This window comes from Podarcis muralis, chromosome 16, assembly GCF_964188315.1.
Source record: "Podarcis muralis chromosome 16, rPodMur119.hap1.1, whole genome shotgun sequence".
Taxonomy (NCBI): domain Eukaryota; kingdom Metazoa; phylum Chordata; class Lepidosauria; order Squamata; family Lacertidae; genus Podarcis; species Podarcis muralis.
In genome coordinates, this window is record NC_135670.1 from 30359281 (window position 1) to 30377720 (window position 18440).

General features: G+C 46.1%; 1 protein-coding gene across 13 annotated transcripts in view; it reads right to left on the reverse strand.

Annotated features, from left to right (window-relative positions):
• The window catches only part of ARVCF (ARVCF delta catenin family member), a 604272-nt gene that overhangs the window by 66419 nt on the left and 519413 nt on the right, over positions 1 to 18440 (reverse strand). For 12 of the 13 annotated variants that reach the window (XM_077920631.1, XM_077920630.1, XM_077920635.1 and 9 more), the window contains one exon: positions 15911 to 15982. The exons of the other annotated variant lie outside the window; for it this stretch is intronic. In XM_077920631.1, coding sequence (XP_077776757.1) covers positions 15911 to 15982 — 72 coding nt within the window. The remainder of the gene's footprint in view (positions 1 to 15910; positions 15983 to 18440) is intronic. 13 annotated transcript variants of the gene reach the window in all.

Genomic DNA, 18440 nt, shown 5'->3' on the forward strand with positions numbered 1-18440 from the left:
TCACGGCGAAAGCTCCCCCAGATCCCTCAAGCCCCACATTGGGGGGAAATTCTTGCATTGCAGGCGGTTTGACTAGATCAGGCATCCTCAAACTCGGTCCTCCAGATGTTTTGGCGTACAACTCCCATGATCCCTAGCTATCAGGACCAGTGGTCAGGGATGATGGGAATTGGAGTCTCAAAACATTTGGAGGGCCGAGTTTGAGGAAGCCTGGACTAGATGTTCCTACTGGCCCTTTCCAACTCCACAATTCTATGAATCAAGTCAGTGTTGGCAATACTGAGCTGGAATAACCAATCGCCTGACTCATTAAGGGGCAGCTTCCATGCTTAGAGCATCTGCTTGGCTTGAGAAGGCCTCAGAATCTTAGGGTTGCCATATGTCCTCTTTTTCCAGGACACACACTCTTTTTCATGGGTATGGAAAATGAGAGCCGTCATAGCGATCCGTAGTTAAAAATAGAAGTCAGCAAATGTGTCCTCTTTTTTGCTCTTCAAAATATGGCAGCCCAGATTCAATTTCCAGCATCTCCAGGCAAGGGTGGGGGAAATCTCCTGCCTGAAACCTTGGAGAGCTGCTGCCTGTCCGTGTGGACAATACCGGGTAAGATGAACCAATGGTCTACCTGTTATAAGTCAGGTTCCCATGTTCCTGTGTCCTCAAACTGCTTTTCCTTCCCAGGGTTGAAAGCTGCTGTTTTCACGCCATGCAATAGTTATTTCAAATAAAGCTCCATATTATCTTTGACGGGTGCTCAAATACGCAGCTAGCATTGCAGCCTCGTCTGCTAACGGGGAAAAAACGGGGGTCACCCTGGGGTCACATGTGCTCCAAAGGTCAAACTATTCAGCGTGTATTCTGTGAATGAAAGTGACAGGGGAGCAGCTTTGCGTCTAAGAGCTGGGCTAATGATTTTCTTTTATTCAACATCTGTGGAGCAACGAGGCTCTCCTCCCGTGGAGGAAAAGAGCTTCGGAGAATGCACACCCTGCTGAAAAGTCATCCGCAGACCTTTCTGGTTAATGGTCCAGCTGTATGAAACACACAGACGTGTGCAGTTGAGTCCCAACTGCGTCGCCACCTCCATCGTTCAGCCCTGACACTGATGTGCAGCTCTAGAGGGCCTTCACTGCGAGAAGTGAGGTTACAGGGAACCAGGCAGAGGGCCTTCTCGGTAGTGGCCCCTGCCCTGTGGAACGCCCTCCTGTCAGATGTCAAGGAAATAAACAGCTATCTGACTTTTAGAAGACATCTGAAGGCAGCCCTGTTTAAGGAAGTTTTTAATGTTTGATGTTTTATCATGTTTTTAATATTCTGTTGGGAGCCGCCCAGAGTGGCTGGGGAGGACTGGCCAGATGGGCGGGGTAGAAATAATGAATTATTATTATTATTATTATTATTATTATTATTATTATTATTATTATTAACGCCTGCTCCTTCTGGAAAAGCCGCTTTGGGTTGTGGATGACACCATACATTTAGAACACTGTTCTCCCCCCCCAAAGAATTCTGGGAAGTGTAGTTTGCCAAGGGTACTGAGACTCCTATTCCACTCTCAGGGCTGCAATTCACAGCATTCCCTAGGAAGAGGGGTTGCTTGTTAAAACCAGTCTGAAAATTGTAGCCATGGTAGAGAAATGGACGATCTCAACACATTTAACAAGCTACAGTTCCCAGGAACACTTGGCTGAAGAAAGGATTGATACGGTGGTACTATTGGTGCTTTTACCTGTCAGAATTCTGAGGTTTTTTGTTTTTTTAACATTAGGACACCCCTGGACGATTCTATCGCTGTTCATGAGGTAGGTCTTCCAAACCTAGGTATACGCTCCCAGTAGTGTAATAGTGACAGATTCAGAAGTGCAGGATCCCATCATTATACTCATTGCCACTCCCTCCACAGCCACACCCCTTTCTAAGATTATACCATAATATTAAAGGTAAAAAGACCCCTGACCATTAGGTCCAGTCGTAACCGACTCTGGGGTTGCGGCTTAGGGCTGAATGATTGTGTAAGCCTTGTAGGCCTTGCTGCTTCTGCTCTCAAGAACCTTTGTCTCATGACACTTTCTGCATCTGTCAAGAAGCTGCCAAGCGAGCCCAGGTCAAGCACAGGGTAGGTAAGCACAGAAGACACAGAATGCGATTACAGCCATAAAGTAAAGGTAAAGGGACCCCTGACCATTAGGTCCAGTCGTGGCCGACTCTGGGGTTGCGGCGCTCATCTCGCTTTATTGGCCGAGGGAGCCGGCGTACAGCTTCTGGGTCATGTGGCCAGCATGACTAAGCCGCTTCTGGCGAACCAGAGCAGCGCACGGAAACACCGTTTACCTTCCCGCCGGAGTGGTGCCTATTTATCTACTTGCACTTTGACGTGCTTTCGAACTGCTAGGTTGGCAGGAGCTGGGACCGAACAACGGGAGCTCACCCTGTCGCGGGGATTCGAACCACCGACCTTCTGATCGGCAAGTCCCAGGCTCTGTGGTTTAACCCACAGCACCACCCGTGTCCCCATTACAGTCATACCTCGGGTTAAATGTGCTTCAGGTTGAGTGCTTTCGGGTTGCGCTCCGCGACGACCCAGAAGTAATGGAACACGTTACTTCCGGGTTTCGTCGCTCGCACATGCGCAGGCGGTCAAAATGATGTCACGCGCATGCGTGGAAGTGGTGAATCGCGACATCCATAGACGCACAGTCGCGGGTTCGTTCGCTTCTGGGTGCGAACGGGGCTCCGGAACGGATCCCCGTTCGTATCCAGAGGTACCACTGTAGCTCTTTATTAACAGAAAATAGCAGCACAGTGGAGTCCTCTGGTTCGTCTTAATCCAGTTGAGAAGTTGCTGAAACTGATCACCCTTCCCCCTCTATCCTCTCTGGATCCCTCCCAAGCAGACAAAGGCTGTGTCAAGGGGGTGACCCCCTCCTCTGGACCTGTCTGGCCCGTTGCTCAACAGGACTTTCCTCTATTGGGGTGTCAGAGGGGGAGGAGAGCCAACAGGACTGGGACCAGGGGCAACCTCAGATGCTTCTCTGAGTCTGTGCTCACACTGTGACTCTCAGCTCTAACCAGCCTCTAGCCTAAGTGACGGATTTATCTCCAGTGACGGATCTATCTCCTTTCACTCTGATCGGCTCAAAGCTGGGACCATGTTTCAGAAACAGCACCTGTTCTTCATACCCCAATACACCTCCGTGTACCCCTTAACAGGCTAACAGTGCCGGTCACGCCTCTCCTGCTCTGTAATGGCCATTGCAAGATGTTCTCCCAAGACAACAACAACATCAACAACAAAAAAATCAAAAGCACATGTTACTGCATTAACACCCACTAACCATTTGGTATGCAATGGTGAGAATTCTCATATTTCAATGGTTTGTGCTAAGTACATTGCTCATCACAATCCCCTGTGGCGGTCATAATTTACAAAGGAGCTCAGGATTGCTCATCTGTCTTGCAGTGTCTCGTGTCGGCAGAACTTTATTACCTTGGATAGGAGATTTTTCCCTCGCGGATCTTTTCATGTGGCAAACTCCCCCCCCCACCCGCCCTCCGCTCAGTACATTAAATTCTCACCTCTCCTCATCCATCACAAATGTAGACTCTGGGTACCAGCTGGCTGCTTCTCAGCTTCAGCTGGAATAGAAGCGTTGGCTTCTTGTTCCACCGTGTTCCGCTTTCCCCCCTCCTTGATAATTTACTTAGAAATGAAATTAATGCTTTTCATGGTCTTTGTGAGGAGGGGGGGATCAGGCCCCCTAGGTTTTTTTGCTAGGGTTCAAGGTGGCAGGGAACTCCTTCCTGGCCCTCCCTGCCCTGTTAGTCTTTCTAACATAGGTCTTATCCTGAGTCACAACTGATGATCCATCTAGCTCAATATTGTCAACACTGACTGGCAGCATCTCCCTGACATTTCAGACAGGGCCCCCACGGTCCGAGCAGTGAACTATGGCCCTTCCCCTAATAAGAAGTTGCCTTATACCATGTTAGACCATTGGTCCATCTAGCCCAGTACAATGTTCAGGATTTCAGGCAAGTGACGTTCCCAGCCCTACCTAGAGATTGAGACTGGGACATCCTGCATGCAAGACAGGGCCTTACTGTTGGTGGCTCCTTGCTGACCTGTGTGCCATTTGTGCTATGTATGGAAGTGAGAGCTGGACCATAAAGAAGGCTGGTCGCCAAAGAATTGATGCTTTTGAATTATGGTGCTGGAGGAGACTCTTGAGAGTCCCATGGACTGCAAGAAGAACAAACCTCTCCATTCTGAAGGAAATCAGCCCTGAGTGCTCACTGGAAGGACAGATCGTGAAGCTGAGGCTCCAATATTTTGGCCACCTCATGAGAAGAGAAGACTCCCTGGAAAAGACCCTGATGTTGGGAAAGATGGAGGGCACAAGGAGAAGGGGGAGATGGAGGATGAGATGGTTGGAAAGTGTTCTCGAAGCTACCAGCATGAGTTTGACCAAACTGCGGGAAGCAGTGGAGGACAGGAGTGCCTGGCGTGCTCTGGTCCATGGGGTCACAAAGAGTCGGACACGACTAAACGACTAAACAACAACAAAGAGTGATTTAAAATAAAAATTTAAAAATGTGTGATGTCAATGTGACCAAGACTTCCAGCACAGAGAGTGAGTCTTTCTGGCGGATGTCAGTGCTGGCATATTTCTTTCTTTATAAGTTAAGCACAAACCGCTTCCAATACGGAGGCTGCTTAGTCATGCGCTTGCCGTGGTTTAAGCGACACCTTGTCTTCAGGAGCTGACCCACATAAAAAGAAAACAATCCCCTCTGACAGGGTCTAGAATGTTCCTGTCATGGCGGGAAACGTCTGAGGGAGCAGCCCTGCGTTCTCCTCAAAGAGACGTGACAGATCTTGCCAGGGGAACCAGCGGCTGGAACTGGCGGGTTGCGAACGCAGGTCAGACGTCGCCGAAGCAGAAGCTGCCGGCGAGAAAATGGCTGGCTGTTAAACTGGGTCAGGTTCTGAGGGGCAGCATCCTAAACGTGTGACGAAATCGTTGCTGATGAAACACGGGGCCCCATCTGCACAATGCATTTGGAGCAGCCTTTCTCAACCTGTGGGTCCCCAGATGTTGTTGAACTACAACTCCCATCACCCCTAGCTAGCAAGGCCAAAGCTCAGAGCTGATGGGAGTTGTAGTCCAACCACATCTGGGAACCCACAGGTTGAGAACCGCTGATTTAGAGCATTATCCTAGAACAGTCATGGCTCCCACCCAAGGAATCCTGGGAAGTGAGAATTGTTGGGAAAGCCCAACAGAACGCCAATTCCCACTTGGAAAAGAGATTAATTGTCAATTTACTCTGAGAATTGTAGCTCTGTGAGGGGAACAAGTGTCTCTCTGAACAACTCTCAGCATCCTTAACCAACTACCCAGGATTCCTTGGGGGTGAAGCCCTGGCTGCTTAAAGTGGGATGTCATTGCTTTAAATCAGGCATAGGCAAACTCGGCCCTCCAGATGGTTTTGGGACTACAACTCCCATCATCCCTAGCTAACAGGACCAATGGTCAGGGATGATGGGAGTTGTAGTCCCAAAGCATCTGGAGGGCCGAGTTTGCCTATGCCTGCTTTAAATGGAGGTTTTTTGGGGTGGTGGTGTCACAAGACTACACTCCAGAGTGGTGGGAATGGGGAGAGAATGGCCTGCATCGTTCCTTCCTCTCAGGCTACTTTCCTACTCAAAAATCACCCCCAGCTGTTTTTCTCCCCATGAGAGTAAATATATAATAGCGGGAGCCTCCGCAGCTCAGGCTCATTCTGCATCACAACAGCTCTCTCGTGGCTATAGTACCATTTAAAATATCCTGGAGCACTACATGCTTTGAGATTGCCAGGCAGCAATCCAGATCTTCCTTCCCTTTGTGTCTCGCGAAAGAGAGACAAAAGTTCATCTTTCGGTTTGTTTCAAACTCAGTGCTCGGAACGAATGGTGCTTTAAACCCAGAATTGTTTAAACGGCACATATCACTGCCTATTAGACAAAAGACCCTTGTGATTAAAGTCCCGTGGAGAACAGTTTGACTTTCCGGAGCGAGAAAAGGACGTGCGCCGATTCCAGTTCCCCAAGGTCGTCATGAACATTAGATCGGCTCAACTTAACTACCTCTTTTATTTGAGGACTTTACAAGAGGATCATGACCAGATCGAAGCTTTTCAGCTCAAAGAGTGCAGCTTTAATAAGAGAAGGCGGTTCATAGAATCATAGAATCATAGAGTTGGAATAGACCACAAGGGCCATCGAGTCCAACCCCCTGCCAAGCAGGAAACACCATCAGAGCATTCCTGACATATGGTTGTCAAGCCTCTGCTTAAAGACCTCCAAAGAAGGAGACTCCACCACACTCCTTGGCAGCAAATTCCACTGTCGAACAGCTCTTACTGTCAGGAAGTTCTTCCTAATGTTTAGGTGGAATCCTCTTTTTTGTAGTTTGGATCCATTGCTCCATGTCCGCTTCTCTGGAGCAGCAGAAAACAACCTTTCTCCCTCCTCTATATGACATCCTTTTATATATTTGAACATGGCTATCATACCACCCCTTAACCTCCTCTTCTCCAGGCTAAACATGCCCAGCTCCCTTAGCCGTTCCTCATAAGGCATCGTTTCCAGGCCTTTGACCATTTTGGTTGCCCTCCTCTGGACACGTTCCAGTTTGTCAGTGTCCTTCTTAAACTGTGGTGCCCAGAACTGGACACAGTACTCCAGGTTCAAACGGAGGTGGGTTTTCACAGGCCCTACTACTTGCATACCTGCCAAGACATGACGTCTCTGAAGGAGCCATTCAGAGAGAGAAGGGAAAGACCATAGCATCCTTTCAGTGGAGATGGTTGGTGTTCATTGGGAGTGGGGGAATGTAAGGCAGGAGGCTAACACTAGGGGGCGCCAGAGCCAATGACAGGCAGAGCCAGCTAATTCTAGTTCTGTCCTCATCCTTCTCCCTACTGAGTTCTCCAATGGAAACACTGAGATAAAGGAGGAGAAAGGTGATGGACAGGACAAAGCCCCTGGATTGGTTGTAACTAAAGAAGAAGACAGATAGGTAGGTTGAGGGCAAGCTCATCTTGAGGGGAAACATTCCAGTTTCATGCTTTTTCAAATTTTGCAACATAGTTCTCAGCTTGCGATACAGTCCTCAGATCAGGAATAATATTTTAAGGGCTTAACAAATGCATATTTTAGGATTAAATAGTTTTAGAAATGCATAGGTTGAGATCTTTAGTTGCCAGTTCATTTCCAAGCTGAATTCAAGATGAAAAGGCATTCTCTTACATCTCAGATACAGTGGCACCTCGGGTTAAGTACTTAATTCGTTCCTGAGGTCTGTTCTTAACCTGAAACGGTTCTTAACCTGAAGACCACTTTAGCTAATGGGGTCTCCTGCTGCTGCTGCGCCGCCGGAGCACGATTTCTGTTATTATCCTGAAGCAAAGTTCTTAACCTGAAGCACTATTTCTGGGTTAGCGGAGTGTGTAACCTGAAGCGTATGTAACCTGAAGCATATGTAACCCGAGGTACCACTGTACAGTGGTGCCCCGCAAGACGAATACCTCGCAAGACGAAAAACTCGCTAGACGAAAGGGTTTTCCGTTTTTTGAGTCGTTCCGCAAGACGAATTCCCTATGGGCTTGCTTTGCAAGACGAAACGTCTTGCGAGTTCTTGCAAGTTTGTTTCCTTTTTCTTAAAGCCGCTAAGCCGCTAAGCCGTTAATAGCTGCTAAGCCGCTAAGCCGCTAATAGCCGTGCTTCGCAAGACGAAAAAACCGCAAGATGAAGAGACTCGCGGAACGGATTAATTTCATCTTGCGAGGCACCACTGTATCTTAAAGGCTGCCTCCTTCCCTACAGACTGTCTTGGGTGTGAAGATCAGCAGAAAGGGTAGTTTTTTAGCCCTCAGAAGTTTGAGATGTAGGTTGTAATAATAATAATAATAATAAATAATAAATAATAATAATAATAATAATAATAATAATAATAATAATAATGAGGAGGAGGAGGAGGAGGAGTAGCAGCAGTAAATGGCAGCAGCTGAGTTGTATTTTTTGCAAACTGAAAGCTGGTGCAGTTCTTTCATCACTAGAGGGGAGCGCATTCTGCTTAACAACCTGGTCACTGCATTCTGAATTGATTGTAGCCTACAAATGCTTTTCAAGGGCAGCTCAATGTAGAGCAGTTAAGCTTAATCAAACTGTATCTTAATTGAGGTTCCCACAGGCCAGGTTCAAATTGCCTGGGACGATTTTGCATTGCTCAGCCTGGCTGCTGTGTAATTAGCAGCTGTCAGTCCCGGCAAAGATATGGGCCGTTCTTTAATCGGTGCGCAAGTCGCAAATGGGAACTTCTACACTCCTCAGATGTGATGCAGTTTAGTGGCGAGAGAGAGCCAGGGATTCTGCGCATGCTCAGAAGCACTCTCCTGTGTTGTATTCTTTCTCGCATTCTAGGGTTTGAAATCTTGGCATTCAAAACAGACTTCCTGGGACTGATCAAGGGGACCATTTTAACAGCTAGGGACTAGGAATGCTTGAGGAATTTATTCTTCGCTAGTTTCAAAAAATAACAGACCTGATTTGCACCTCCCAGGCTAATGCACAGATCAGGACAAAGTTATTCTTACCATATAATCAAAGAATTGCAGAGTTGGAGGGGATCCTGAGGTTATTTAGTCCAACCCCCCAAAATGCAGGAATCCTACCCACAGCCATCCCTGGGTGGGCTTGAAAGTCCAACCCTTTGGTTAATAGCCAGACGCACTGACCCGTTGTGCCACAGGAGGGCACTTAGCTCCAGGTTTCACCCTTCTCCAAATTTTGTGAGGGAGGTCTTAGCTCAAAAGCAAAGCAAAATCCATACGAAAATGCATGTTTTGACATGTGTACTTGGATGGACAGCATCTTAAAAAGCAGAAACATCACCTTGCCAACAAAGGTCCATATAGTTAAAGCTATGGTTTTCCCAGTAGTGATGTACGGAAGTGAGAGCTGGACCATAAAGAAGGCTGATCGCCGAAGAATTGATGCTTTTGAATTATGGTGCTGGAGGAGACTCTTGAGAGTCCCATGGACTGTAAGAAGATCAAACCTCTCCATTCTGAAGGAAATTAGTCCTGAGTGCTCACTCGAAGGTCAGATCCTGAAGCTGAGGCTCCAATACTTTGGCCACCTCATGAGAAGAGAAGACTCCCTGGAAAAGACCCTGATGTTGGGAAAGATGGAGGGCACAAGGAGAAGGGGACGACAGAGGACGAGATGGTTGGATAGTGTTCTCGAAGCTGCTAACATGAGTTTGACCAAACTGCGGGAGGCAGTGGAAGACAGGAGTGCCTGGCGTGCTCTGGTCCCTGGGGTCACGAAGAGTCGGACACGACTAAATGACTAAACAAAAACAACAACTTGGATGGAGGGTGGACATTTAGAAATGCACATTTTGCTCAAAAAGAAATTGCAAACCCATATTTAAATGAAGGTGTTTGTGTAGATTTCTTAACAACAACAACAACAACAACAACAACAACAACAACACTTCAGTAGAGCATCAAGGTCCTGGGACATGGTCCTTTGCCATGATTCAATTAAGCAGTCGATGAATAGAGATCAACAAACAGAAGCTGAAACATACAAGATCAGAAGGGGCAGCTACAAAGAAGGCCCTGCCTTGTGTTCTAATCTGCTGTACCTCTTATAAATGTGGAAAGCCCAGCAATCTTAAATGGTGGATGGAATCAAGGGCAGAATCATCTTAAGCTTTGCATGAGCCGTTCTGACGGCGCCTGCAGTGCCATTTGCTAAATAAAAATAAAAATGCAGAACCTAAAATGTGCTTTCATTTGAAAGAGATCAATCTATAATTATTCATTTTTTAAAAAGGAAAAACCCTACCTTACATCACTCAAATCAAATTCATGTGATTATTAAGACCTTTTTGGTCTTGGCAGCTGATCTCATCAGAACCAATTAAAGCTCCGTGCCACGGATCTGACCTTTGAGGCAAAGACTTTGAAAATGGCCGTTCTGCTTCTGCTTATCTCACCTAATAATTCCAAATTGCTGCACTCTCATTATAACGTTAAGTAACTATGTGTGCCGGCTGCTTTGGCCAGATACCTGCTTTGAAGGAGAAAAGGAACTGGAGAGCTAGCTAAAATCCAAAATCCACATTAGGGCAATTCCTTTATTAGACCTTGATTGCTATTCTCCAGAACTGTCCATCAGGCTAATTGGTAAACAAACAAAAACATGTGTCTTACTCATAAGAATGGATGGATTTTAACAGATGGATTTCCACCACACACACCCCAAAAAAGGGGGAACCAAGCATAATACAGTGGTATCTCCGGTTACGGACAGGATCCGTTCCAGAGGTCTGGCCGTATCCTGAAGTTTCCGCAACTGGAGGTGTCACTTCTGTGCATGCGCGAGCAGCAAAACCCAGAAGAATACTTCTGAGTTTGCCACTTTTGGTCAAACCCGAGGGTAACGTAAGCCGAAGGTCTACTGTATGTACGTCCTTCCCATCAGTCTTATCTGCAACACGAAGTATGCAAAGCAACTAATTGGAGCCTCAATTGAATGTTAGCTACCTCCCCTTACTCCCCAGTTTAAGACTGTAATTAAATATTGACTCCATCCAGGGTTCTAACACCAGCCATTCCTCCCACTTGCACAGCCCTATTTTGTTTATAATCTAGCCCAGCAGAGCTCTATTCATAAAACAGGCACAGCATAACAAGCATTAAAACCAAGTATATAAAACAATGGAACAAAATACCCCCAACACGCTCACCCATCTATAACCATAAAAACAGTGGATCTTAGATCAACACCATAAAATAGGTCAGAAGTCATATCTCTGTACAATGCAATTTAGCAGCCCAAAGGTAAGCAAAAGTGTCTTAACCTGGTGCCTAAAGGCTGTCCATGATAGTACAAGGGCTACTTCCCTGGGGAGAGCATTCCACAAACAGGGAGTCATTACTGAAATCTCCCATAGCACCTCTCTCAGAGGAGATACCATCAGGGGTGCCAACTTGAATAAAATTTTGGGGGGCGGGCAGGCTGGTAAGCCCCACCCCGCATGATCAATCACATGACACAATGCTCACATTGGCCTCAAATATTTTTTCCCCATCTTTGTTATTTTATTCACATAATATACATTCTTTACAACAGACAACTCCAAAATAAAATCATTGATAGCAAAACCATACGTCTCATGTTTTCATTTACACTGATGTCCTCTCCGATACCTTTACCTCATATTTCTTTCTGCTTTCCTTATAGAATCTTTACGGAAATTTAAATCTCTTAAATCCTATACCAATATTTAACAATTTCAATTAATCCCTTCACCTCCCTCCCCCACAACCCAGTACTTCCCTCTACCTGTGTGCGATCTTCTTTGCCTACTATTATTTTTGATATTGTTGCGTTACTCACTTTATTTGTTATTCCATCCTTAGTATAATATTATCCTATCTCCTTGCGCCTTTTAAACTTTTGCATATTAATTTTTAAGCTCCAGCACCGACTTTTTTCATGTATTCCTCAAATATTTTATAGGGGGCCCTGTACGGGAATCGAACCTGCGACCTTTGTGTTATCAGCACCAATCTGTATCCAACTTCTAATCAGAAGAGCTTCCAATTATGATCATAGACACTAAAGCCTTACTGGAAATTGTTCATACATTATACATTATAAAGGTGTTTCAGATGTTTGCTGGATGTGTGAAAAATATAAAGGGACATTTTATCATGCTTGGTGGAAAAAGCTAAGAAATGTCAGAAACAAATACAAACATCGATGCAGAAGATTTTAAATGTGACCATTCAAGTGAAAGCAGAAATTTTCCTGCTAGGAAAGACAGTTGGATATACAATTAGAAACTGACTATGGAACATTATTTCAATACCTAATCACAGTGGCAAGATTTTTATATGCACAAAGATGGAAAGAGTTGTCATTTCCTACCTTGGAGGAATGGTAGTTACAATTTTTTGACTTAGCAGAGATGGCAAAGTTGACGTGTTTAATCAGAGAAAAACCATTGTGTGTTGAGGTCCCTAGGGCCACCCCAATAACTCACACATCACACAGAATTTTTTGTTTAAGATTTTTGGCATAATTTTGGCCACAACTTTATTAAAATACAAATTTGTGAGTGGTTGCTTAGGCATTGGTTGTGACTATCTGCCCCCACCATGGGGGACAGACTGACATTCTGCACAATGCGAAAGTCAGAATAGGGGAATACACTTTGGGGTAGCAACAGAGCAGGGAACCTGCCCTCACCCCAAATGCAACCAGGAGCTCATTGCTATGGCCCGAGCCCCCTTGACAGAGTGGACAAGCAATAGTTAGCCCCCAATTCCTTTAACGGAATCCCTTGCAGCAGCAGCATTAGAGGGGCAAGCACAGCCAATCCATGCCCCTCAACCAACCAAACCATAAACCGATGCCTAACCGCAATCTTACAAGTTGTGACGATTTGCTACGCAGTAGGCAAAACCCAAATGGCCCCAGCCAATCAGCCAGATGGACAAAATTCCTACCGGGCCCCCGCTCCAAGAGCAGATGACCCCATGACAGGCATAGCAATGTCAAAGCGAACAATCCTAATTCTAGGGAGGCGGGAACGGGCAATCTGATGCACGGGCTAAAAGAGGAAGCCCTAGCCTCGTGCAAGGAGTTTTAGCATTTCTGGCTGTCAATCAACAAATGGCAACATTAACTTCTTCCCAACAACAAGGGAAGCCCCAATCGCATCAGTGGCCAACGATCAATTAGCCCGCCCCCAACTTTGGAGTGCCCTGGCGGCCCCCACCGCAACACATGCTCTCCATGAAGAACACACTTTGTTGATATCTGCTAAAGATTGGAAACCCCTTATAGGCTTTTTGCGTGAAGAAGAAAATTAACTTATGATATCTGGGTTTGAGGATTGAAGAATATATTGGTTTGTAGAAAGTGAAATGTTGGGTGTTATCTTGAAGTAGATGCTTTGATCTATTTTCTCTATATAGCTGACAGAAGAAGGATCAGAAGCTCTCCTTTTTATCTTCCCCTGTTCCCTGCTCTCCTTTGTGTTTGCACTTTTATTTAGATTAGTTTCTTCTATCTTTGATTAAAATATATTGGATATTGGATATTTAATATTAACCTTTGTATATTTTCTCTATGGGGGGGATAAAGCCACTTCCGAGATAGGGAGGAGGTGGGGTTGCGGGCTTCACACCCCTCCCCACAATCGCGGGGCTGGCTCCAGCCCCACGCGATAACAGGGAATCCTCGGACACGTCATACCCCAGCCAATCCCATACCCCAGCCAGCCAATCGCCTACTTAGGTCTGGTGCGGCCGAAGGTCTCCCTTTTTCCCACGCCGCAGCTGACCCGGTTTCCCCTCCCCTCCCACCCTTCAGGCTAGGTTCTTTGACGTTGCTATGGGCTTTGGTTGGTCGCCGTCACGGGGCCTGGTAGGAATTTTTCCAACTGGCAGATTGGCACCAGCCAATTGGTTTTCGCCAACCTCGTAGCAAACCATCACAACTCCACGGCATTGGCGGTTAGGCATTGGTGGGGGCACTGTTCTATTGTTATGCAGATGAGGGGGGGAGGAGCGCCATCAACTTCCCCCGAACAAAAGGGTAGTCTGGTAAAGGGTTCCGGGGGGGCGTGGCCTCGTCCTAAGCCTATGGAGGTGTGGGCCCACGGCACGCCCCCACGCAGTGACCCCGGGGGGAGGTCCTAGTTGACGTGCCTCAGCAGGACTCCTCCCACTGGTGGTTAACCCTCACCGGCCATCAACCATGCAGGCTGAAGCCGGTTAGTTGTTAGGACCAATGCCTAAGGCCAATATCGCTCAATTCCTGTAATCAATAAAGTTGTGGCCTAATTTGACACATTAACTCGAATTCTTGTGTCCCGTGTCTTCATTTCTTGGGGGGAGGTGGGAACTCGCCACGCAATAATAATAAATAATAATAAAATTTTATTTATATCCTGCCCTCCCCAGCTGAAGCTAGGCTCAGAGCTGCTAACAACAATAAAATTGGATGGAATTGGATGAATGCTTTGGGCTCCCTGCAGTGGAGACTGTACCATAGTTTTGAACGGGCAGCTACTCCACCAACCTCAGCTGGCCCCTACCTGCTTGCCTTCCCACTTACAGCTAATCCAGGGGGTGACCCTAGCTGTCAGCTCCCCCCTCCTTAGTCTCAGGGTCGCCCTCTTAGAACCCATCAAGGAGAAGAACAGGCACAGAGCCAGAATTCGTTGGCTCTGCTCATCATTCGCTCCAGCTCCCACTACTGTTGGCCTTCCTGCCTTCTACCCCAGAAGCTCCGTGGGGCACCAGTCGCCACAACTTTTAAAACAGGCATCAAGAAATGCAGCTGTCTGTTCACCAAACCCTGACACAAAGGCTGGCATTCTGTTTCTCTGCCTTACCAAGGGTGCATCTACACACAGGGGGAAAACACACACGCTATAAATAAGTCAGAAATTAAATCATTATAACAAAAGAAAAAATCGCCATAGAAAAATTACATCATCATCATCATCATCATCATCATTATTATTATTATTATTACATTCCAGACCCATCTGGTGTTGCATGTTTGTAACACATTCAAAACATTGGGTTGGTTTTTTTTAACTAATGTAGCTGAGTCCCAAAACACCTTCTTGTCAAGGAAGAAAATAGCTGCCTCCACTGGCTGGCACCTGTACTCCCCTCCAGAGAGGTTTGCCCCACTCTTGGGGGGGGGGAGCCTCAACATTTTGCAGCTTTTGCAACCCATCTCAAATCACCTCCTTAGGAAGAAAAAAACAGTACCGTATTTTTCCGTGTATAAGACACCCCCTATTTTGGGGGACTCAAAATTTAGAAAACGGGGGGGGGGGTCCCCCAAGTTGTTGAGCTTTTTTGGGGGGAGGATTGCCCATAGCTGTTGAGCTTTTTTTTAGCGGGGGATGGCCGAAAATTGCTCACCCACCACACTAAAAATTCCGCTCGCATATGTCGCGAAAACCACCTATCCTCTGTTCCCTCATCAACAAAAACAGCAAATCGCCCACCAATTGCCACAGCGGCAGCCAATCAACACCAGCCCTTGCCACCAATAACTATCTCCAACTTGCAGCAACAACCAATCCCACGTCCCCACAATGCACTATCCACGTATAAGATGACCCCCAATTTTCAACATGGTTTTTGAATAAAAAACCTAGTCTTATACACGGAAAAGTACGGTATGTTTTCGCAGGCACTTGTGATTCCATTTTGGCCACGTGTAAAGCCTGTACTCAGAATGGCTTTGTTTGCCACGATAACAAACCTTAAGTTTTGTTATCTTTTCAACCTGTCAAACCCCAACAGAAGGAAGAGCGTACAGCTCAAGCCACACATTGACCACGATGGGTGACAGAAGAAAAGCGGTGCCAAGGTAACAGTGGTACACAAACAGCACCCACCCCTGGAGCTCCCCTTGGGTGACGGCGTCTCCTCAATATTAAATTTAATTATTAGATATGCATGAAATTTGTAACACAACACACACACACACACACACACACACACACACACACACGTTAGGCAATATTGTTAGAATCCTTTAAATGGAAAATCCTTTAAGTGGAAAATGCACATTGTTTGCAAAAGAAGACTTCAGCTCTCGTTATGTCTTCTCCAAACCAATTCAATCAGAAAGCAAAATAATAGATGGGAACAGAACCGGCCGTTGAACGCTCATTTAATAGTGAAATTAAAGAAGCATGAAAGATACGAATAAATGTGGCGTTTTTCAATCCCTCTGCAAGACCCCTCAAGAGCATGCTTCTTCCCTCGCCCCTTGCTGATCTTTGAAAAAGCACGCCCGCGAGCACATTACCTTTTGCTGACTCAGACCGCTTAGGTAAATCCAGTGTATCAAAGTTTCTGTCCACATCTCCGTTCTTCTTCCCTGTGCACGACACAGAAGAATGAGCAATGAAAGGAATCAGCAGCACACGAATAAACCTGAATCAGTCACTGTTGCGTCCAGAGAAGAGGACAAATGGGGCACAAAGCCCAACATTACACAACATCATCACATGCGTGCACCATTTGCAGGAGAGTTCCAGGCATGCAAGGAAAAATTTGTCATGGCTTCACATTCCAAGGTAATAAACACATATTTTTATGTACTAGGTTAGTGAGACTTGCTGCAATGTCAACCACCGGGCCTACTCCTAAATTTGTTTCACTCTTTATTTATTTTTAAAGCTATTTATTCGTCCTTTTCTCTCTCTCTTTTTTTAAAAAACCCTGCTCTTCCTTCCAAAAAGGAACCCAGGTGGCAAACACACCATCAACAAAACAATAAAAACATCTAAAAACAGAAGGCCACAGTGAAAAACAAAACAAAACAAAACAACCATTCAGAGAATCAGTGGCCATTATCTGGGCCTCAAAGAGTTAGTGGGGGGAACCCACATCTTCTAAGGGGGCCTTCCCCAAATATTTTTGCTACCAGAAGAAAAAACTAAACATTACCTCTAATTCCGCTTAAATAACATGATACATACAGAAAAATGCAACCAGTTTCCCCAAAACATTCCCAGAGTATAGGTCAAGTGTTTTAAAATGTGCATTGGTATACTCTTTATTCGCAAGAGCAAAGTTTTAAATCTGAAACTGACAAATGTCAATGTGCAGGTCTGATCAGATTCAAGGGCATGTTTACACTACAAACATAAGCTGGCTTCAAACTGGCTCAGTTGTCGTTGCCTCCAATACATGGGAAGGACATGCTTTGGGGAGAATTCTGGTCTTTGACCAAAATATCTCATGGCCCAATGTTAAACATCTAATGTGGGGGACGTTCATGGGGAGAATGGGGTTCATCTTCCTGCTTTCATGATGTCCCTGATATATTTTCATGATTATTAATAGTTTATTGCATTGATATCCTGCCTTTTTTTCTGCCATGGAAACAGGAGGTCTGATCACAGTTTTTCAATATTTCATACACTTTAGCTGCCGGGTTTCAAGACCCGTTAAATCCAACCATCACTTTTTTAACCAGGCAACTTGGCTAACAGAGTTTGTTTGTGTCTGTCGACAGAACAGGCTCAATGTCAAAACCAAAGTCGCATCCCCACCCAAATGGCCTCTCTTATTCGCTTTTTGACAAAAACTTGGCTAGGGTCAATGATAGCAATCTGAAGAAGATTCCCAGATCCTTCATTCTTATTTGTTTTTGTTTCTTTTAGACCACTCAAAACAAGACAGCAGCACCCTGCTTTGGGAGACAACAGCACAGCCAAGAGGCAAGATGTCAGCTGTTGGGACAGAACGCCACTATTTTATTTTTTTCCTGATGACAGCTAAGCCCATATGCTTCTCTAAGAAGAGGACTCTTAACTTGTCACTTCGGAAATGACAAGAATTTATGGCAGAAGGCAAGAGAGGGAAAGAGAGAAGGAAAGGGAGAACGTAGAATGCAAAAGTGGAGAACATCACACTCCCCCTGAAGCACACACTCTGTTTTCTCCACAAAACACTGCCTGGTCTTACTGCCCTGCAGATACCTACGCCCTTTTTCTCTTGCTTCAACACCTTTGCTCCCTGTTAAGGCTGTGCATGATGAGGAAGCATTGATTTCCATTCCAACCCATGTTGATTGCATGCAGTGCTGTTTCTGTTCTGCTGCATTTGGCTTCCAGCAAAAGCTACGCTGTCCACTTGGGTGGAATTTTACATAGTTAATTGCTGCGGGTGGAGAATCTGTGGGACGCCAGATGTTGCCACCACCCCTGGCCTTTGGCCATGAAGGCTGATGGGTACTGCAAGTCAAGCAACACTTGGAAGACCACAGATATCCCTTCCTTGTGCTCTACTGCTGGTAAATGTACAGCAACTCTTGGATGGGCTTAATGTCCCATGCAGTCTTGGTCTTCAGCTGGGGCCTGATCCCAGCAGCTGGAGGGCAGAGCAACATAGCTGGAATGGAGGTGCAGGCAATAAGTGATGATGTGGGGCAGAGGTCCAGGACCCCCACTCAGCAGAATGAGCAGAAGGGTCACCCAAAGGCAACTGGGCTTGCTCACCACATAGTGAAGCAAGCAAAACGGTACATGTTACTAAGGGAGGGGGGACATGGAGAAGAGAAGACAATTTGAAGTAAGTGAAGACCACCACCCCATAAGACCATTCGATCCAGAATTTAAAATTACCTAACTCGGGGGTAGGGAACCTCAGGCCCATGGGCCAAATGCGCCCCTCCAGGTCTCTATACCTGACGCTTGAGTTTCACCATAAGCCACGCCCCTTACCACCCCTCTGTGAGTATTTTTGCCTGTAGGGAATCCCTTCTGGAATGGGAATATTGCCTCTTGTGCAGCTGTGCTGAGGCAGTGTGTGTGCAGTGGTGTAGCATG